This window comes from Anguilla rostrata, chromosome 16, assembly GCF_018555375.3.
Source record: "Anguilla rostrata isolate EN2019 chromosome 16, ASM1855537v3, whole genome shotgun sequence".
Lineage (NCBI taxonomy): Eukaryota > Metazoa > Chordata > Actinopteri > Anguilliformes > Anguillidae > Anguilla > Anguilla rostrata.
Genome location: NC_057948.1, coordinates 13,425,865 through 13,448,871, shown reverse-complemented (window position 1 = coordinate 13,448,871; position 23,007 = coordinate 13,425,865). Strand labels below are relative to the sequence as shown.

General features: G+C 44.1%; 1 protein-coding gene across 2 annotated transcripts in view; it reads right to left on the bottom strand.

Annotated features, from left to right (window-relative positions):
• The window catches only part of LOC135242738 (myotubularin-related protein 13-like), a 97,149-nt gene that overhangs the window by 2,681 nt on the left and 71,461 nt on the right, over nucleotides 1–23,007 (bottom strand). The window contains exons 18-38 of one of the 2 annotated variants that reach the window (XM_064313966.1): nucleotides 19,099–19,269; nucleotides 18,450–18,721; nucleotides 16,476–16,648; nucleotides 16,247–16,320; nucleotides 14,901–15,096; nucleotides 14,471–14,598; nucleotides 13,457–13,632; nucleotides 13,224–13,345; nucleotides 12,898–13,099; nucleotides 11,960–12,156; nucleotides 10,922–11,062; nucleotides 9,969–10,052; nucleotides 7,861–7,935; nucleotides 6,986–7,164; nucleotides 5,804–5,980; nucleotides 5,291–5,392; nucleotides 4,213–4,398; nucleotides 3,042–3,168; nucleotides 2,425–2,552; nucleotides 1,330–1,554; nucleotides 483–590 (exon numbers count right to left, since the gene is read on the bottom strand). In XM_064313966.1, coding sequence (XP_064170036.1) covers nucleotides 483–590; nucleotides 1,330–1,554; nucleotides 2,425–2,552; nucleotides 3,042–3,168; nucleotides 4,213–4,398; nucleotides 5,291–5,392; nucleotides 5,804–5,980; nucleotides 6,986–7,164; nucleotides 7,861–7,935; nucleotides 9,969–10,052; nucleotides 10,922–11,062; nucleotides 11,960–12,156; nucleotides 12,898–13,099; nucleotides 13,224–13,345; nucleotides 13,457–13,632; nucleotides 14,471–14,598; nucleotides 14,901–15,096; nucleotides 16,247–16,320; nucleotides 16,476–16,648; nucleotides 18,450–18,721; nucleotides 19,099–19,269 — 3,243 coding nt within the window. The remainder of the gene's footprint in view (nucleotides 1–482; nucleotides 591–1,329; nucleotides 1,555–2,424; nucleotides 2,553–3,041; nucleotides 3,169–4,212; nucleotides 4,399–5,290; nucleotides 5,393–5,803; nucleotides 5,981–6,985; nucleotides 7,165–7,860; nucleotides 7,936–9,968; nucleotides 10,053–10,921; nucleotides 11,063–11,959; nucleotides 12,157–12,897; nucleotides 13,100–13,223; nucleotides 13,346–13,456; nucleotides 13,633–14,470; nucleotides 14,599–14,900; nucleotides 15,097–16,246; nucleotides 16,321–16,475; nucleotides 16,649–18,449; nucleotides 18,722–19,098; nucleotides 19,270–23,007) is intronic. The other variant, XM_064313967.1, reaches the window with a different exon arrangement.

Sequence of the window (23,007 nt, the reverse complement as noted above, 5' to 3'; positions counted from 1 at the left end):
CTCAAGGGTACAACAGCAGTGTCCTACCTGGGAATCAAACCTGTGACCTTTAGGTTACAACACCAGCCCCTTACCCATTATACTACACTGCAGCCTTCAATTGCTCCTGTGCCTACAATACTAATGCCAGCAGGTCATCAAAAACTGCAGTACACATGTACTGTAAAATATCTGCCATCGCACACAATAAATTGTCTGGGCCATTCAAAAAACATGAAATAAAACATCAGAAAGTGAGCTATCCTAATAAGTAAAATATTTGAATCTACTGAACACTGCACCTGCGTTTAAATGTTTAGGCATTTAGCAAGCTCTGTTATCCAGAGTGACATACATAGCCCACATACAGCTGGATATTTACTGCACTCAGGTAAAGTGCTGAGCTCAAAGGTCCAGTGGCAGTGCCCCATGTAGGAACAGAACCAGCAGCGTCACAGCAACAAGCCCAGTTCCCTGGGCTGGTTCATGGAGCCCAAACTCACATTGCCCTCCTGCTTGAGATCCTCCTTGATGCTGACCTTCACCCTCTCTAGTGTGACCTGCCAGCGCTCAGGGCTCTGATTCAGCTCCCCTTCTAGCCGCTCCATTTCCTGAAACCAATCCACACATTATTAGGAGACATTTTGAGCACAACATCAACAGAACAGGAAGCCATTAATCATTCACAGCTCAGTGTTAGGCACTATGTCTATCTATGTATAATATATGGTTATGCTAGCCTTATATGTGGATAAGGAAAGTTTACCTAGGCAGAAGTTGGCACTTTCTTTAAGATTTCGTTTTCATCAATGTAACTTGCTATTCTGTACCCATGCCCTTGTTTTGATGGTCTTGCATGCACTACATGTATCTTGTGTTTTAAGCCCCTTTGTTTAAACATTATATTGTTTTAGTCCTTTTAAAAAAAAAGACTCAGAGACTCTATGTAAGAACAAAAAAAACCCCACAAATGAGAGCTACCGTTTCATTATTACATTACATTAGACCAGAAGTTTTAGTCGTATGCTATTTTGAATGAACATTATTAGTCAGAGGGCCATGAAACTTTGACAGTACACTACATATGTATGCATGTACAAGGATGATGCAAGCTTTCTATTCATGTATCAAATGGAGATACAATGTTTTTTATGATGCAGGCAATACAACAAGTATCAAAAATAAATTAACAGATAGATCAATTAACAGGTAAATCGCCCTGGTAGTTTCAACATAAATGTGTATATGCTGCATTGGGGGCAGACACAACTGTTGGACTGGAACAATGTAAAAATACTGAAAATGAACAGCATTTCCCAGCAACCACTGCATGCTCAGGAAGGCACTCACGGCCAGCAGCTTGGTGATGGCGTCGGGCTGGGCGCGGCCCACGCTGCTGTAGCAGGGCCACACAATCCTGCGCTTGCTGGCGGCGATGGTGTCCGACTCCTCGGTGCCCTCTGTCTTCCCTGCCACCATCCTCCAGTCGTAGGTCGGACCCGTGGACAAAGTCTCCCCAGTGAAGTAGTCCCACTTACACAGACTGGACACGCTGACACAAGGTTTCAGTACCGGCTGGCATAAAAACCAGAAGGAGAGAGCAGAGCAGTTCTCTGTTCAGCTTCACCATTAACCTCTTGTTGGTATTTGATAAAAAAATTAATTTAAAAAAAGCTTAAATCACATCCTTTCTAGATTGTTGCCTAGAAACCCTCACAGCATCTCATGACTGCTGACAGAATGTGCTGGGCAATGGCGAAGCCACAGGGGTACAACCCAACCCCCGCAAAACACCCATCTACTCCAAACACTGAATCACCGGGCAAGCAGAGGCACTCAGACATGGCATGCATTTGTCCAGGCCTGCCTGTTGATTTATAATCTGAGAACATGGCCACTGCTGGCCAATTGGGAGAGAATTTCCTGTGAATTTCCAGTTCCTGTGGACAGAACCCCCAACAGCACCACATGTCATAGTTTCTCTTTGCCCATTTTGGGTTTTAAATTTTGCACCACATACAGTTAAATACAAAAGTAATGGGACAGTGACACAATTTTTGTTGTTTTGCCTCTGTACTCCAGCTAATTCTATTTGAAATAAAGCAATGAATATGACGTTATGGAGCAGACTGTCATCTTTAATTTGAGGATATTTACATCCATACTGGGTGATCCGTGAAGGAATTACAGTCCTTTCATACACAGAAAATTAGAAAATTACACAGAGCTAGAAACTGCTAAGGCTTATTTTAAAACAATAGAATTGGGCAATTTATCATGCTGGGCTTGCCAGCTTTGCCAGAATGGCTGACATGTCAGAGACAAGACCTTGGACAGCTTCTGAGAACATGCGGTGGCTGAATCAGCCATTGTGCTCCTCTATCTCACAGCACACAGTGTAAGGCAGACTGTTCTGCAAGCGACGGCAGACTGACTGGCCCATACCTCAGACTCAGAAGGACTGTACAGGTAGTTATAAAAGAGGGGGCTTCTCCGGTGCAGTCTGATAATATACTCCCAGATGCAGATCCCTTTCTTGGCCTGTTTGTCTAACTTGTCATCAAACAATGTCCCTTTGAAAAGAAAACACAAAAAGAGCTATCAGGAAACATGCTAACCGGAAACAAACCTCAGGTAAAGAGCTGAGCCTTAAATCACCTCTTTTTCCAGGTGAATAGTAATTCCTACCAGAAAACCAATGCATTTTCTTCTTTTAACCATTTAAAGAAAGAATGAATTGCTCAGGGGTTTTCCTTCAAGTTATCAGAGTTTACCTGGTATATTGCATTGGAACTTGTAATAAAAACGCAGGTGGTAAAATTCAGTAAGAACTTTCAACGGAAGGCCATCGAAAGCGATTGGTTGGCCATACAAAAGCATACACCTACATCAGTAGCCCAACCACATACATACCCTGGATTTTACTGCACAGAACCCCCTTAGGTACTTTATATAATGCGCAGAAAAGGAAAATAACTTTAACAGATAAGTCTATCAACAGTGCATCATTAATGCAAATGGGCAGTGTTTAAATTCTGTAGTTGACAGGACTCAGGACTGACCGTGCTCAAGCCGCTCGTAGTCCGAGTCCAGGAGGAAGTTCTTGAAGCGGTTTGAAACGTAGTGGTAGGCCAAGAACTTCAGGTAATGCTGGTTGAACTCAAACTCCATGGGATACTGATTGTGTATCTTAAATGAAAGGGTCAGAGATCGCATTTCAAAGGGACATTCGGGTTCCCGTATATGCACATGAACGTGTTATGATTTAGCGGCCCAGGCCAATGAGCAATGCTTTGTGAAGCACAACTTAGAATGCCCTGTGATGTCATTATTCTCAAAACAAAACATCAGAACTGCAGGGAACACTGTTTCCAGTCATGCAGCGGCCAAGGAGAACATTTTTCTCATTTCACATTCAGGCCACCTGGACATGCTAGGGAAAAAACAACAGCTGTTTATGGGATGAGTTGCTTCTTTTTTTGGATCTTGAACAACCCCCCTATTATTTCAGTCCCATTATTTATCATGCTTAAAGAGCATGACCGTGTCGGGTCATCCTGGCACTTGCCTTGATTGGTTTCAAAAGACAAATGCAGAAACTATGCGTTGATGTGAGTGTATGCAATAAACCCAGGAGACATGGAAAACACAGTGTTCTCTATAACACTGCATTTTGGAGAGTCCCTGAGCCCTCTTCTGCTTCCTTTGAAATAAGAAGAAACATTCGAATCTCTGCAGTTTTCTGGTGTTTATATAGCTCAACACGCTATGGAATGGGAGTGAGAGGAAAACAAGAATGGGGAACTGTGCTGCAGGTGAAACTTAATTCAACATCTGGATAACTGCAAATTAAATGGGGAAAAAACCCCCAAGGAAAAAAGCTAAATTACGTGCTGGACCTAGGGATTCTGCAGAACAGAAAAGAACAAAGTACTGACAATGACAGCTGCAACCCCCTTTTTTTTCCCGCTCCACTAATTCTAAGAGTTTCCCTCGACTTGCTCCACGCTGGAAGAATGTGATGACTTCATGGGGGAAACAGGACCGGAACTGAGTGGGGTCATGATGGGGTGTGATTTTGGCGGGGTGGGGGCGCAAGGAACAGAGTGAACTGAGTGGGGTGACGATGAGGTGTAAAGGTCAGAGAGCAGTGATGATAGGGTGTGGCTTAGACAGGGAGGGGCTAAGAGGAGCAGTGAAGTTCATAATGAAGTGGAGTGAGCTCCAGCCTGCCTGGTGCACGCAGTCCAGGAACTGCAGGAAGATGGGCGTGAAGCCGCTGCCCTGGCTGCTGGGCGTCAGGGCGCTGCGCTGGCTGAACTTGTGGCCGAAGGACAGCCACTCCTTCTCCAGCAGCACCTGGAAGCCCTCCAGGGTCCTGTAGAAGGGGTCGCTCAGCAGCTGCACCAGAGACACCACCTGGGGGAGGACCAGAGAAACAGGGCGCAGGCACAGTCAGCGCACCTCTGGGCTCTCACAAGGGGGCCGAGGATTGCGGTGTCAGGCTGGAGCCACAGCCTGCTGCTGCAGCGCATTTACGCTCATTCTGACAGTAGGAAGCACAAGCGACTGTGGCAGCTCCTATTCGGTTCTACGGTGGGACCAGCAGAGGGCCCCAACGCCCCCTTCTTTTCCCGCTTCAGAGAGGAGGGACACCCCGCCATCTTTTCCCTCACATTATTTCTGTGGACAGTGTGAGGAGTTTGGCTGCAGATTTCCTGTAGCCAATCAGACAGTCCCTGAAGTATGAAGCATAGTTGGGAAGAACAGAACAGATGGCACACCTCACCCCTGGGGTGCGTCTGTTCACTTTAACCTGACGGGCCATGTTCATCTGTGCACATTAAAGAGCGTGCTGAACAGTACATAACTGCACAAGCCCTGTGTCTATCGGGCCTGGGAGCCAAGGCCACTGTGCTCACTTGCTGCCACTGTGCATAATTCATTAATCATGCAAACTGCAGCAGCATGTCAGCAAGATTCTGCCTCATAATTGGACGGCAGTAGTTTATTATGACAGATTGAAAAGAAAAATAATCGTGAAATAAACAAATAGAAGTGAAACTAGTAAATGTGAAACAACCATCACCATAAAAGTTAACAGTAAAATGTAATCTTATATTATGCAAAGGTCTACATTATACATACCTACATTATACTGAACAGAGCCGAATGATTAAAGTTTTTATAGTGTGCCGAACAATGGCCAACAAAACTAGCATTAACTTTGCATCATTATTTAACATTACCATATTCATATTTCATGTTTTTTTATGTCACAATGCACAGGTGATCTGATTGGCTGATGTACCTGGGGAGTGACGTCCCAGCCGTCCTCCAGGCTGAGGAGCACAGAGGATCCACTGTCTAGCAGCTCCACCAGTAGCAGAGCCAGTTGCAGGATCTTGTGAAGCTGTTCAGGTTACAGACACAAACAGTACACAACTCAGTCTACTGACAACAAAATGACCTACATTATTGGTCCTGTAATTTCAAATATTTTAGGTCTGCTGCAAATGGACTAAGTTCACTGCTATTTGAGGCCCTTAAGTGCCTTGCCAGGACATAACCATAATATATTATACCATTACTGCTAAAGTGGGGGAAACGGGAAACTTGACCCCTTTCCCATCTGTGAGCCTTGTTTCTCTTGGGAAAATGTTTTTGAAAATTTTTAAGAATCTCACAAGAGGGCAAAAGACATCAGGGAAAGCCAGGGAACTGCGAGTGGGTGTCAGGTTGCTGTTAACAGCCAATGGGAGCTTCAAGGAGTAGGGGGGTGGGACAAAAGGTAGGAATGAGGTTTAAAGGGTTCACAACTCACCTGTAGGATCCACTCGGACTCCTCCAGGGCCTTGAGGAAGGTGTCCTCGGTGTCCTGTGGACTGGAGCTCGGCACACACGCCCGCAACAGCTTCTTGAATGCGTTCTTTACCTGCCGTGTGTCGGCAAAGTCTACTGGCACCAGCTCACAGTTGAGAGCTGCGTCCAGTTTGAAGCCCTTCCACAAGGACAGAGAGGTATGACTGTCACACAGAGAGCACGTGAACAGGACAACAGATACGTCATGTTGCAATTAAACAGGTGAAGACTTTTGTCCTGCAAAATGGCGTCTTGGACTGATCTCCGTGTTGTGCAACAGATCAAACACTCCCATCCCACCAAAGGACAAGTAGGTATCATGGGTTATCTGGGTCATCCAAAACCACACAAGGAGTTAAGACTAGAGATGAAGAACAGCCCATTAAACGTGATTCAGCTCTTCGCTACAAAGGACTTTAAGAAGCAAAGAAATGGGCCATACAAACCCATTACATTATGACCTGGTACCAGTCAAATCAGCTTTACAGTCAATTAATCACTCTTTTCACAGTTCTGACTTTGTAAGTGAATTACAAAGCTATTTATTTCATTTCAAGTAACTCAATTTCTTAGTTCTTAGCAGCACTGAAAAATCAAATGAATACAAATACATATCTTTGAGAATACAGACATGCCAGTGAAATACCACAGTACTCTCAGATTTATCTCATCAATGATTAAGAAAAGCAATTTCACACAGAACTACATATTGTGCCATTCTATTTATTGATTTTTCTTTTTTTTTTACAAATTCATGGATTCGGCCAATTTACTGACAACTGACAATATTTATATTGAAGCAGCTTTTTTCTTCAATGATAGCATAAAAATGACTGAGATCACGAAATAGCAGTGTTTTGGAATTTTCTTTTTTGGTCACAAGTGGTTATACATCAGTTCCATGGCCCAGAGCCAGCCGGAGAGATCACTGTCCAAGTGCTTCAGACTGAAACAACCCTTATTCGATTACCAAGTATAGTGTCATCCACACAAGTTAACTATTATCTTATATTTTAACCACACTGGTTATTTTCAATGATCCACACTGTGTCAAATAAGTGCCAGCTGGGTGTGAGGGAAACCACATCTGCTAATAGATTGAGCGTGATGGAACTCGGAGCGCAAACGTAGGCTGCCCGCTTACCCTGAGGTGGGATTTCTCCCCGAATATGTAGAAGGCGGCCTGCTGTTTCTGCAGCTGGGCCTGCAGGCTCTCGCTGCCTGCAGGGGGCGCCAGGTCCTTCCCAGCCATCCGAGCGCCGACCTCTGCAGCCGTGGGATGGTGACTGAAACGACTGCTGGAGCGCAAGCTTGCCCACACACCTGAGGGACAGAAAGGGGAGATGGTCGCAGAGCAACTAAACTAGACTTGTGCACAAGGGACAAAAAGGAGGTCACTCGTTAGCTGTCCAATTACACTGAGGCACAACCAAACCACAACAAAGAGAAATGCACAGAAAGCTGACCCAATACCCTACTGCCCAACTACCACACACAAAGACAGTGCCACACAGGGACACTCCAATTAATAGTACAGTACAGTTCAGTGCTTTAAAAATGACAACACAGAGAACTTTCAGAAGAGGACCCGTGAACATAATGAAGCTAACTAACAGAACAATATTCATGTAAACGATTACAAGCCATAGCTATTCTGTAAAACTTACTGACTCACTGACTCAGAAGTACTCTGAGTTACTGATTCACTGCTGGGATGCTGTGCACTGACACATCACATACCACATTGACTGAAACATGCCTTATCTCTATGACAGAACAACAACTCCACTGATCTATAGTGCTAGAGTAAACCACTGAGAAACACTATGACACATGGGCACAGCCACTGGAAAAGTACTATATAGTTGGAGAGTTGTGCATATTGCAATGCCCAATTTAGAATCTACAAAGCCTGTGCCTTTGGGAGCAAGAATGGAAATTAGTGGATGACTGGTTGTAGAAAGGGTTCAGAAAAATGAGAGGAAAATATTAAAAACAGTGGAAAAAATATAACTATACCTTGACTGTTGACTCTCCCCTTAGCAGTGGGTTTTTGGTTTGAGTGAGTGAATAGTTTATCCCTGTACTCAAGCACTGGTAGATTAGGGGTGTGGGGAGGGGAGTGGGATCAAAGGCACAGAAAGATCAAATCAGACAGAAGACAAAAAACAAACGCTGCACTTTCACTGACTCTGGGATGGACTGGCATACATTAGGTTGCCATATGATCACATGACATGAGCCCGTTATTTTGAAATGCCTGGTTACTCACAGTCACAGGGTGAGAAAGAGTTGACAGAGTTGCATGCAAGTGATGATTCGTAAGGAATGGGTATATTACAACAGGAAAGGAATAATATGAATCCTAATGGGCTTCAAAGTGGCTCAATAGCTGAAAAACACTCAATCCTAGGCTCTCAGTTGGTGCGTTGAGCCAAAGTGCTGGTTCCACAGTCTGGGACTGCCTGACGGTGCTAGTACCATCAGTGGACAGAGGTCCCGTGGAAGGAGCTTAATTGGCCACAGCATCGCCCAGGGGAGGCAGGGTCAACAGTTTAGCCCCTGCCTCACTCACAATAATGACTCCTCTGGTTGATCAGGCACCTGGAGTCTGCCTGTTCTTCAGCACACGGCTGCAGAGCACAGCTTGTATCCTGCAGCAGCTGGCTGCACACTGCAGTGATGCAACAGTCTTACACTTGTGATTGGGCATTCCCACTCGGGGAATTACAGAACAATAGTGGGATGAAAAGTAAAATGATACGTAAACTGTAATTTCCAGTGTAAAATTAAAGGTGGGCCACCACTATGACAAATCTATTAATGTACAAAGGAAATAAACACTGACATTGTTTTATGTCTACTAGCAAAATAAGCATATACGCAAAATATTACTTCGATAAGGCAATGTTTATTTAAGTCTTTGTATTATCACAGTGACCGTCCATGCAAGCAGCCTCGGATGGTGAAGTAGTACTATGTTCTCCTGCAGGTGCAAAAGAATTACTGTGACTGCACTGCACAATGGGAATGACTCTTGATTACCAAGAACTGCCAGGGATGAAGAAATATAAATACAAATTATCCATGAGTCAGTTCCTCCATGAAGACAACCCTCCAAGGTTCCATGCACAGCATTGTGCAGGCCCTGCTGGACCCAGGGCCTGGAAGTGAGCTACACCCGCCCTCAAGGAATCTCCGGTTGGAAAGGCTGCCAGAGCACAGCGGAGCCGGCGTCAACTGTGACAAGCTTGGACAAATAGATAACTGCCAAGCACAACTGACCTTGGGGTCACGTTAGATTAGTGCACTGACATGACACTTATGTCTACAGGTTATTTCCCCCAGACTAAATAATTATGTAGTATGTGCAGCAGGACAAAAGAAACAAAACAAAACAAAACAAACAGCCCTTTAAAAAAAAAAATGTTTTATCCAGAAGTGACTCAGATGGCTACAGATAGATACTTCTTGGGATGCGTTCAATAAACAGGGGGCAAGGTCATCCGCAGTGCTCTAAGCTGCAAAGAATGTCAGGAGTCATTCAGACCTTAAAAGTGACCGGAATGTACATTTCTGTGCAATCTGTTGTCAACTAGATCAGCAACGCAGCCTAGTGAAGTAGCACCTACTTGTTTCCAAGCTTAAGACTGCAGCTCATTCTGGATGATTCATTAATTTTTGCATGTGCAGAATTTCAAATATTTACAGGGCTGAGGCCTCATAGGTTGAAAATGCTTGACCTCAAGACGGCCGACTGGTTCCACTAGAGGGAACACAATTTGCACTCTCAGTCCATCTCTTAAGAGCTTTGGGAGGAAACGTGCTCATTTCAGCAGCATCTCAGAGCTGGGGTTTTAAAGTGAGCCAAAACCAACAGAGACAGCACGCTGGGCCTGGAGGCAGTTTGTGCTCTGGGGAAACAGCAAATGTCCACCGACGACCCGTGACATATTCTTGTAAGGAGTGAAACCTTGACTCTGCAGAAATCCTTCGTTATCTTACCCTACTGGGAGTGCATGTGTCCTCCAGGACACACATGGATGCCTTATGGATGAAATGCTGTGAGTTTCTCTTTTAAACTGTGATTCCATTTATTTTATGATTCATCGCTTCACTCCACTTACCTCCTCTAGCAAAGCTGTTGGAGAAGGGGACATCCAAGTGGACGGGAGCCATCTTTGGTACCCTTGGTGTTCGCCTCTCACTGCCTGGATTGGACCCCACAGGAGAAAGATTAGCACAAGGACAACAGCAGTTTTTACAAATCATTGAGTCAGTAAGCGGTGCAAACTAAAACTGTAATCAACCCAGAAGAAAATCACCTCCCCTTCCACTTCATATCATTGCAACCACTGCAACATTGGCAGAACTGCAGGCAACAGATATAAATCTGCACGCTTAGGCTTGATTATCCAAAGTTAACGTAAGGGTGACTTGGGTTAAATGAGGCATGTGCTGTTCAACTCCGAACTTTCATTGCGTGCATTTGGAAAAGAACGATTCCAGTTTCTGATTAAGTGTTTGTTTGAAGTAAAATCTAAAATTCCTGCATAAACACAACATTTACTTAATTTAACACAAGACTGTATGAGACAAGTAATCCAATTAGTTACAAGGACTTTCTTTAATCCGTGTCGTCTTAAGACTTCATTAATGTAAAGGGATGGATGTCCTTTCCCTTGATTGGGGATTAATTTTACTCTAATTCTACAGACAAAGCTTCTTAGAGCTGAACCACAAGACAGAGGATTTGGAGTATGTCAGAGTTCTGATTCTTCAGTTCTTTGCTTTGGAGTGGAGACAAAAGCTTGAGACATTAACTCAGCAGCCAATATCTGAGCAAAGCAAGCAAAGGATGCTGTCCCATTCCTCTTACATAACACAACTGTGCTGCGGTGCCTTCCATAGGGGAGAAACCTAATTCAGTTCAACCCAAAAGGAAACTAATGAGATAAACAACTGGAACACAACACAACTAATGACAAACAGAATATAGGAACAATATTGTGGCAAACAATAAAAGCACAACATAACAAGATTAGGAAAAAATGAAAGGGCACTGTTATTCCTTAGATACCTGGGGACAAGCCAATGAGAGAGCGGTTTGTGAGGGTGTTACTGCCGTTCATTTTGAAGTAGATGGGAATTGCACTCAGTATGGCCCGAAGGTACTTCTCCTGCTCTAGACTGCTGGAGGACTCAGAGGATGATGCAGGAGCTAGAAAGCACCGACAGTCGTCATTCAGAAAATGTCCAAAATTAGGGCTCCTTCACTTTGCACAACACAAAAGTTTAAAAGTTCCCTGATTAATATTGTTGGAAATTAAGCTGGCAATTTCAATAATTAGGATAAAATGTAAAAAAAAAAAAAAAAAAAGCAATTTACAATTCTAGTTAGAATCCCAATATTAGTATAAGCAGGACACCGGATGTTCACCTAAAACTCTTGGTTAAGTGAATTCAAATAAAATATCAATTAGCCAATGTTACCACATATGATATTATAAACATTATATGACCAAAAGTATCTGGACACCTCTTGGTCTGGGGCTGTTTTTCATGGTTTGGGCTAGGCCCATTCCAGTGAAAAGCAAATCTTAATGCTACAGCATACAATCACATTCAAGATGATTCTGTGCTTCCCCAACAGTTTGGGAAAGGCCCTTTCCTGTTTCAGCATGACAATGCCGCCGAACACACAGCGAGGTCCATAGAAATAGTTTTGTCAAGAAAGGCGTGGAAGAATTTGACTGGCCTGCACAGAGCCCTGACCTCAACCCCATCCAACACCTTTGGGATCAATTGGAAAGCCAACTGCGGGCCAGGCCTAATTGCTCAATCAGTGCCTGGCCTCACTAATGCTCCTCTGGCTGAATGGAGGCAAATCCTAGCAGCAATTCTGCAAAATCTAGTATAAAGCCTTCCCAGAATAGTAGAGGTTGTTATAGCAGCAAAGGGTGGACTAACTCCATATTAATGCCCATAATTTTGGATGAGAAGTTAGATTTCAGGGGTCAACATACTTTCGGCCATGTAGTGCATGATTATGACAGACATGGTATGAGAGTGCTGGTAACCTGAATGGAAGGGGAAGATATAACTCAGTGGGACCTACTAGTAGAGGAGGGATTCTGAGATTTGAAGAGCCCAACCACGCCCTTGCCATGAAAACCACCAGCACGGATCAGCACGGCCTTGGTGCGGGCGTGTCTCCAGCACACCACGGGCAGGCGGTTGTGTCGGTAACAGCGTGCCACCTTCTGCAGGCTGCTGTCCTGAACTGACTGAGGCACCACCAGCAGCCCAGGGTAACTACGGAAAAAAAAGTTTGCTCCAATTAATATCTTGACCTCAGCTCAAATGCACAGTTCATTAATAACAGCACCTCATGACTCCTATGACACAGAGATTAATAATTTAAAAAATTCATTTTCCTTCAGATTTGCAGGACAATGAATTTAGTTCATTTTTCCCCCCCAAAAATTGTGGAGAATTATTAATTGAATGCCTTGATATAGAGTAGGTCTGGGCGATATATAGTAACGATAATTATTTACTGGAATAAAGGTCATATCCACCATGAGGCGTATTTTTTTGTTGTTTACTCTTTAATTATGCCTGATGTGGCAGTCAACCTCCAAACTAAAAGGCTGTGTGAAAAGGCTCTGGGGAGAAAATGTCACCACTGTTATCTATTGGGTGTAGATAAGGCAGCCAATCAGGTAGCAAGGCCTTCCAGCTTCCATGTGATTGACAAAAAACACATCACATGATCACATGGAAACTGGACAGCCTTGCGGCTGATTGGCTGCCTTATCTACACCCAATAGACAACAGTGGTGACGTTTTTTTCCCCCAGAGGCATTTCAGGCAGCCTCTGAAGCTTGGAGGTTAACTACCCGTTATCAGGTATAATTAAAGAAAAATGAATAAAGACAAAAAGAAAGACAACTCGCCACATGGTGGCAATGACCTTTATTGCATTTGATAATTATCATTATTATACATCGCCCAGCCTTATGCTGAGCTGAGGAATGTGGGCTGACAGCTGACCTGCGGCAGAGTGAGTACAGTCGGTTGACAGCAGTGACTCGAAACTGCTCGCCGTTCTTGGAGCGTGAGGAACTGGCGGTGATGGTGCCGAGGCCCAGGCGCTGGTAGTCGCGGAAACAGGCTCGTTCTACCAGCTGCTCCATGGTGGACTTCTCCGAGGTCCTAAGGGTGCTGCTGGTCGGCTGCTCCCCATCATCCGACACTGCAACATAGCGTTTGCACAACAGGCACCAGTCAGGAATGGATAGTTCCTACCTGCCAAACACCAAGAAAATATCTGGAACAGTGACCAGTGGGGTTTGGGCCACTCGTTTTCCGGTTCCTACCAGAGATGTCATCATCCTCGTTCCAGGTCATACGCTTCTCATTTTTTTTTGCCGTGTTCTGGCGGCCAATTGTTATCTTCCCAGCTTTCTTTGCTCCTTTCACCAGGGTCTTAGAAAGGGTGCTACAGTGAAGTGCAGAGTGAAACAGTACAAGATGACACCTCAACACCAACACATTTGAGACTATGGTGAGGAAGTGTGCCGCAGTTTGCAGTCCCAGCACTGAGACTCACCGAAACCCAGTGTTCCGCTCTTTCTGTTTTGGGAGTGCGAGCTGGGGGACGGCCTGTCCCGCTGCAAAGGCAAACATGCTGAAGATGGACTGGGGATAGCGCAGCCTCTGAAGGTGCTTTTTGAAAATCTCCACCATCTCTGAACTGACCTCTTCATCAAAGGCAACTTTGATCAGCTGTGCGGGAACCAAATAGGAAGGATTAGCACACAAAATGACCACAACTAAACAAATGAGGATGCTGGTGGCAGAGGAAGATGAGCTCCTTTTTTAAAGTGAAGAAAATACCACACCTCAAATAACAACACCAGTTGTTACAGTTACTATTTAAAAGCAAATAAACCCTTCCAATGCGAGGTCTGGTTAGCAGAGCAATGACCCTTGTCTCCCCATATCCTTCATGGCCTTGTGATTCTCTACTCCCCTGTCATTGCCTGATGGTTCAGAAAACCCAAGGTCATTAAAGAACTTAATGACAGACTGATAATGGACCCCAGACACTGGCTGTTGGCAAAGCACACAGGAGAAGTATGTGCTTGCAGATGAGGTCAAGCAGCCCCCTTCCCAAACCCGTTTTAATGGTCCATGATGGTCGAAAGATTGGAATGAACCATAAAAACATTCTGTGTGCATTTCACAAATTGTGAAAAACCAAGCAGATGGGCTGGATTGCAAAATACTTTTTACTCAAATATAGCTGAACATAGGAACCATAATAAGGAATCTCTATGCTTTATGGTAAAATAATAGATATGACTTTCTTGAGATATACAGGATATCGAAGAAAATCGTTTAAAACACAAAAAAGGTCTTGAAATGTTTGGACGAAGACATAGCAAACATAGTGTATAAAATGCAGAACTACAAAGCCTTTAACTTTTAAGTGGATCATCGTGATCATCATCATCACCGCCATAATCAGTGTCACTACCATGATGATGATGATGAGCATCACCACCATAACCCTGTCATAGTGATCACCATCATACGACCGCACCACTGCCTGGTTCACTACCTGGAAGGAGGCAGACCTCATCTGGAGGCCCTCCTGCATGTTCTGCTGGAGCTGGTTCTGAATGTTGATCTTCTTCTCCTTGGTCAGAGTGGAGACCGGGAAACTGCGGATCACTGGCTGTTCACCCACTGCCCAACCAAAAAATGAAATAAATCAAATCAATGCAGCAGAGTTTGTAATGAAATCACAAGGGGCCTTGACAAAAAGTCACTTCATTTTAAGAAAAATTATGTCTTTGTACCAAACATCATGGAACTGACTGTAGGAAGTATTAATTATTCCAATAAATCAGATCCAATTTGAAAGTGAAATGGTACGACGTGTGTATGCCACACTGCCTATAACAACAGAGTGATCTGCCATTCCAGCCTAACAATATGGACTTATATGCAGAACATTCTGGGTAAAGGGGAAATCTCAATGTGTGTACCCAAGGGGTCGTGTGGGGTGCCCTTGAAGATGATTCGGTAGGTGGTAAGGAAGAGAGCTCCCTCTGCTGGCAGGATGTGTGGCCCACCAAGAAGCCCCCCCGTGGCCTCCTCGCGCCCATCGGGGTCCAAGACCACGCGCAGACCCTCAGACACAAACTCCTCCCCCGGGAGCAGCAGGGGCCTCAGGATCTTGGCCTGGGAGAAACACGTTAAAGACTAAATTAGCACCACATGCTGACTGGCAACAAACAAGCCATACCATTGCCACTTTCAGTCATATTTTATAGACATCACAGCACAGTTAATTATACCATTGGTAACAAATTGCAAAATATTGCGTCGGCCCTGAATGTTATTTGTGTGTATGTTTATTAGGCCTTCACATTCTTCACAGCTTGGATAATTGAGTTTTTAAAAATTATTGTTGGTGAATGCATGTCGCTTTCTTCAATCCAAAACACATGGATTTTGGTCTGTAAAATTGCCTTTCAGTGAACCCCAAAATGATGCATGTGAATTCAACAACAACATATTGTGGAATTTTGGAGGCTGCATGACTGACACTGGGGGAGGCTCCTTCATAGACCCCAGTTGAACAAACACTGCTGTGAGTGAGGGCTGAAGACCTCTTAGCGCCAGGCGCCATTTCATCTCCCGACTCTGACGCTTTCCTCCAGGCCCCCCAGCAAAGCCCGCCGCCTATTCCCAATCAGCTTTCTTTTTTTACGCTCATCTGCTTCTCTGACTTTTATTATGAGCATCACATTCTTTAGGGGTGATGTATGCGACAAATGCATAAAAACAGATTAATTTCTGCTCAGGAATTCCCGGGGAGATGACACTGCTAAGTTTCGAAACTTGGTGCGAGGGAGCAGCAGTTTTGGTTTCTGCGAAGTGGAATGCTGCGATGTCACTCAGGCTCCCCCAATGAGTGCAGTGTTGGCATGGAGAGGGCCTGGGAGTCAGGGCCGGGCCGGGTCGGGCCGTCCGAGCGCCTTCACTGTAAGCACCGAGTTTCCCCAAGACAACTTTTGATCAGTTACAGATTTTTTTCAGTCACAAACTGCCCAGTGCTTCCCGGATACAGGCTTATTACAAAAAATTAGAGCATTTCCCATTCTTCTGACACAAAACAATGACCAAAGCCCTCAGGCAAAGTGTCAATGTGTCAAATTTGTGGAAAGCACCTGGACAAGACTGGTTTATTTCAGAACCTCACATGCCAGTGGACAGCAATGTGAGATAATGAGAACTAGCTGTACATTCCCAGTTAAGGGAGAGTGTTTCCTGTGTAGAACAGAACCGGGGCTCAGCACTGCACGCAGTGGGACCACTGACTCAGTACCTTCTGAATGGGTGGGAGCCGTCGGCTCTCCCGGTGCACTGACTCCAAGGTCTCCATCTGCATGGCAACGATTCCTAAAACACACGAAAATATCGGTCAAAGCAGTTACCACCCTCTTAAGGGATTACCTGCTGCACTTAGTCTTCTGTTCCATGATGAGTTATGAGGTGAGCCAATCAGGACTGCAGTGGAACGCCATCCTCCCCACAGGGTTCCATCCAGTACTCACCCGGAATCATGCTGTGCAGGTTTTTGATGTGCTCCTGAGTGACCCCGCTCTCTGTGCAGACCTTGTCTATGAAGCGGGCGATGAACCTGGCCACTGAGTTGGCGATGTCGCTGTTCTCAGAGTCCTCAAAGCCACTCTCCGTGTCGAAGCTCTCGGCCACGCTGCCTGCAATGCTATGGGAGGAGTGAATGGAAATTTATGCATATGACCTTCCATAACTGATTTATCATGGCTGATACTAAATAGCCATGGCCATTGTGACAAAGGTAACTGCACCATTTTTTAAAAGTTCTTAACAGTTTTTGAATTTTGCTCATTTACTCAGAAAATATTTAGCCTAGCATTGTGACATTTTACGTCAAATAGCTTTGACATATCAGTAGTCATTAGCCGTTTCAATTACATTCGTAACTTAATCGAGTTGGATATTAAAACCAAAGTACATGCAGTCTTATGTTACATTCACACCACATAGTTGGTATGATTGTATCAGAGGTGTGGAATAATTGTAACGTTATTGTGGTGACGTCCAAATCATTGAGGAAAGCTTTTGTTTGTTTCTTAACACCCAGGTAAGCTTTTATAAAGGAAATAGCCGACCATACAGACCAATCTGGCGTGTGCTTATTATAAATGCCTGTGACCAGGTAGCTGTTTCTTTTCCATTAATCACTTGGAGCACCCAGAAGATGAGCAAAAAGCAATCATCCAGAAGATGTCAAACCAGCAAGCAAAGTAGCTGAACACATTTAACAATAAACACTGAACAAACTTAAAAGTCAAACGTTGATGAGTAAAATTAATTTCTTTAATAAATATTAAACACCATTTAAAATGCCTAAGGTCTCCCCAAAAGGACACTGCACGTAGATGGTTTTCAGCACCATCTAGTGTCCCTAATACCCAAATCTGAAGCCCTCTCCATGACCTCCCTAGGTAGCAACCCTCTTGTTCTTTCTTTAGATGGCATTCTGGTAACATATAACAGAAAAAAAGCATGTTGCTTGTTATAGAAACTCAGAAGCGGTGTTCTGACATTTCATCCTAACTATGGAGTTATCCTACCAAGGGGTATTGCGCATGCGCACATCACAATTATATCATTCTTCTTGTGTTTATCGGCACATTCATACATTTATGCTATTATGCTATTATGTTTGTTTGACCAAAGGTTTTTAAATGGCATGTTTTCATCATTAGTGTGGCTTTTCTAAACCGTTTACTCAGTTTCTGATGTTAATTCAACCGTTCTTCAAGTGTATCATACGAAACCAGCGTATTGTTAACAGTATTGTTATTGTTATCCAAATGACCAAATGTTGATTCATAGAGCGTACATAGGAACTGGAGAGGGTAGGAGGGGCCAGGCGGTGAAGCCTAGGAAGTAACGGGAAACAGCCTCTACTGCACAAATTTAACAAGCAAAGAAAACCTCATCGGTCCATTTTTTGTGATCATAAATTTCATTATGTGCAGCAGTTTCTGAAACAATGGTTGTTTTGGTCCAGAAGTCTTGGGAAAATTATTATTTCCGTTTTCTCATCTACAGTTGAGAAAAAACACAGGACTTTGTTGTCCCATTAAAAAAAATTACATTTGTGTTATTCGGTTAATATTCAGAAAAAAAAAACAAGGGAAAACGAGAAGTTCCGGCAGTGAATCAATGCTGAAAATGTTGGAGGCAGATCTCACCGGTGACCTGTTGTGAAAGTGTTACTGAATCAGAGAGGGGAGCTCTGAGGAAGGACTGTTTGGCAGAGCTACCTCGCTGGACGGGAAAAGCCACGTACGGAACTTCCCCAGCTCCTGTTCCCAGTTTCTGTTACTCTACACATCTATCTGCAGGTCTCAGAAAATTCCAATTGAAATGTTTATTACCGTTTAATACCCTTTTGATATCACTTTGAGTGAAAATTTGAAAATATTGAAAAGCACAAAAGCACGGCAGAAGGACGCGTGTGGGCTCGGACTTGCCTGTTGGTGACGATGCTGTTGCTGCCGCTCTCCCAGTCTGCGGCGGGGGTGGGGCGGAGCAGCTTGTTCTTGCTGCTGTCCAGGGGCACCAGCAGGTAGACCATGAGGCTGGCGTAGTGGATGGCCTGGCTGAACACCGTGCTCTCCTCGTTCTTCACCAGCTCCAGCTGCTTCTCTTTTCCCAAGTTGGGCCACACCCGCAGCTGCTCCGCTGCCAGGCTCATGGCCGTGCGCTCCGGGTCCGAGGGGCCTTGGGTGGGGGGACCCCGCTCCTGAGAGGAATGCCAATCAAGCTCAAATACGAACACAAATTTTGCACAACTGCATTTTCAAACAATGAGTATTTAAGAAAATGATGTTTTTCCATTAGCAATGGGAATATCTACCAATTTTCACAGGTAGATCATTTCTGGAAGAACTTGAGTGTAAAAAAGTTTGCAAATGTTTCCAGGTCCTTAATGAAGCACTGTCAGAAGACTATGCTGCATATGTACATTTTATGATAAATTGAATAATGTATGTTAATGTATATTTAATAATGTCTGCTTTTTACGCAGAAACTCAGGGCACATAAATGTCACCCAATAGTAACATTCATCCAGAGGCATTCTGGATGCACTGAGGTGAAGAACCCACCCAGACCTTTTACCTTCAACATGGCTGTGATCCCTGGCTTCTCCTCGGGTGTGTTGAGGTACAGGGACCTGATCTGGTTCTGTACTTCACTATAGAATGTTGTCTCCCAAAACTGCTGGTTGGTCCAGATAGGGTGGTCCTGCACACAGGTGTAGGCAAACTGGTTGACTCCTGCAGCCAGTTTCTGCAAAACAAGGCCAACGGCTGGATTAAAAAAATTAGCAAATACAGATATAGATTTAACATAGGCTGCATTCTGACAGATTACTACATGGTTGAACCATCCAGACTCCTGTTATAGTATAGTATTCTTCTTCCTGTTCCTATGGGACTGCACAGACCCAGTTAAACTCCCCACTTCACAAAATGAACTGGCCTACAGTAAGCAAGCCTTTTGTAATATATGTTTAAAAAATACAAAAAACAATAAAGGATATACATAAACAACTGAGCTGCCAAATCAGCCTGTCTAACACAACCTGGAAATTACTGCGACCATAAATCACAGCAGCCCACTGTTTTTCCTGCATCGATTCCCCCCACACAGAGCCCTGGACTCTCTGGGTGAGGCTGAACAGAAGAGTGCACAACTCTATGGTCCAGGACGCAAACTGCAGCACCTGATGCTCACATTCTGAGTCAGGGAGGAACGGGGTCACTGCAAATAACACAGGGACTGTTCACAGGGAGAGATAGCTGCTGGACCTACTGGCGCCAACAAGAACTAATCAGACAAGCAGGAATGAAAAATATAGGCAGCTACACATGGGATGGTACCACTAATGTCTCAGACCCAGAATGCACTGGGTTAACTCCACTTTATAAATGTCATGCCCCCCTGCTTCAGAACTCTCTCATCCAGAGTTAGATAGCCTTGCAATGTCCTTTAGTGCCACTTCTACTCCCCTGCTCACTACCCTCCACTGGCTGCCTATAGCTCGCATCAAATTCAAAACATTGGTTCTAGCATACCAGGCAGTCAAGGGATCAGCCCCAGCATACCTTCACAAGATTTTCAAACCCTACATGCCAGCCAGATCCCTCCGTTCTGCTACCTCAGGACGCCTAGCACCTCCCCCTCTTCGCACCTGCACTTCCAGAACACGTCTCCTGTCTGTTCTGGCCCCACGATGGTGGAATGACCTCCCTGTGGAGGTCAGAACAGCTGAGACTGTGACCCATTTCAAACGACGACTGAAGACCCACCTCTTCAGGCTGCACCTCTCCCCATCCCTCCCTTCCCCCCCTGTAAATGACTAAACTTAGGGGTGTAACTAGGCAGCTGTTTAATAGGTGACTTAGTTGATGCGCCAGTCTTAACGACTACTTGTATTTTTATTTATTTTTATTTTTCCATAGATTGCGTTGTTGCCGTTCTCGCTGTTAGTGTTAATCAGTTTAACCACCAGGGTCCAAGTTGAACTATGCGGTTGTTCCTGGTACTTGGACCGGTACTTCTCTCTAGGGGTTTCGTCATACTTGTTCCTGGTTATGGTTATACACTTTGTTGTACGTCGCTCTGGATAAGAGCGTCTGCCAAATGCCTGTAATGTAATGTAATGTAATGTAATGTAATTCTAGTGGCTTAATAGATTAGACTCCGATTTCTTTCCCTCAAAGCCGAAGAGGACACACAGTTGTGTGAATGCTCCAACACCCACACCACCACGGAAATGGAATCAAATGGGTAAAATTCCCCATCGAAGAGGATGTGCCTTACAGAATGAAAGAGTCACTGTGTCTAATATAATGAGAGATGGGCTGCCAATCAACGTGCTGCAGTCGGCTGAGGTCCTTTTCCCATTAGAGGGCAGCAATTGGTCATCTGATTTCCTACTATGGCCTGTTCCCAGCCTAGTGTGCCACGATAGAGCAAAATTCAAATCCACACCTAATCCTCTTATCTGCTCAGTGCTAACAAAGACATATTACACAATGAAAAATATGCATTCAGTTAAGTATGGATTTATTTAATTAAGGAGAATAATGCCAATGCTGGCACTTATTTGGATGTTTTCTCTTCCCGAAGTAAACATAAAGGACCTTAAATGTACAGGGTGCTGTAAACACTCACTAGCCACGCATATGCACTGGCGGAAGAATCCCGCAGACAGAGACAAATCTCTCAGCGCAAACTGCTTTTCAGGAGATGGCTAAAGCTGGCTCTGTCCAAAAGATTTATAAAGTATCAGAATGGATTACTCTGTCTAGACTAATTTAATCAAGTCCTAGATATAAACATGGAGTTTTCTGACCGCTTTGCTTTGTTGAACAAAAAAAAGTACACAGAAATTGTTATTTTATGATAGCCATCATAAGACAAAATGCAGAGAATCCCCAGGGTCAGATTCAGAATATTTATCTTCTTAAATCCCACTTAGCTCAGAGTCACGTCCTGTTCAGATTCCACATGCACGTCGACATCAGACTTCCACTGGACCACCCTGGGTGACCCTGGGTAACCCAACAGCTAAGATCCATCAGGTACACAAGGCCCACGCTTGCAATAGCTATGGAGGGCTCTCAGGTGTCAGGTGGGGGGGCAGCTAGCTATCGACATAGACTGAAAGTAGGCAGGCTGGAGCCAATGGCTTGGGTCAGACAACCGTACCAGAGATGTGTGAAGATGTGCCATTTGCCAAACTGTCAGGTGACTGGGTGTAATAAGCATCTGCATTAATTTAACCCATAAACATGAAAACAGGCTCAAGAGTTTGTTTTAATGCATGTGACAAAGTCAAGAGCTCATAATCCCAGCAACATTTTTAGGACAGAATTGAGTAAGGACTTCATCAGTGATCAGCCACAAGTAATGCTTAGACAGAAAGAGCTACCAGCACTTGATATAAACCCAAGCCAGTGCTCCAGAAAAACTGACAATTCAACACAAACCCTAATAAACCGAAAGATTTTGTATAAACTCTGGAAGAAGTCAAATGATTACCTTTTTTGACTTAAATTAAGCCAGGCAACTTTAATCTAACGGTACATGTAACAAAATGATCAGAAACAATCTTAATCCAGAAAATACATCTGTAAGCGAAAATGTGGGAATTCCTACATTCATAAATGTCAAACAGCGCAACTGGAAAGAAAAATGATAACATGTACTGCTGAGGAAAACAATCCTACCATGCAAGATAAATGAGTGGTTTTCAGCAATTATAAATGTTCTACGGGATAAAGTAAACACAGAAAAGACAAACTGCGCTCCCATCATCTTACAAGATTGCAAAGGTCAACAAGCAAGGTCTGTCTTTTCTAGTCATAAAATCACATTTGAAATAGCTTGTGAATGGCAATCTTCACGTCAGATCCTATAACAAACTGTATCATATTATTTTTACATTTTTTAATCTTATTTTTTATGCCTTGAACACAGTCCTCAAGATTGATTTATATTCAGAAGGCAGCCAGAACGTGAAAACTATGTATTCTGATAAGACTTTCCTGATATTACCACTTAAATTTGAAGACACAAAAAAGTCACTGCTGTGCCTAATTGAGGCTGCAACGTACAGTGAAAAATTCCACCCGATTATGATAGTTCTTAATTACTGAAGAGACTTCACCCTGGAAAAAGTGTTGGCAACAACACATTCTGCAGACTGTATGCACTTTAATTAAATAAGAACGTGGTAATAAATTCGTGCAAAAATAAAAAGGAAAAATGAGTTATGGGCTTGGCTTCACTTGGCTTGTGCTTTCTAACATTGGTAGCGACAATGCAGCTCGAGTGGCACGAGCTTGAAAACACGAAGCCGTGTGTCAGGAGTGAGGGCAGGAACTCGCCTCACTGAGTCATGGACACTAATCATAGATATCAGTAAGCCCCCGCACCGCACAGCCAGCCCACGCGCCGGGCCAGGCATGCTGCACTCCCTTAAGTGAGACAAAGAGTCCTCACACAAAAGAGATAATA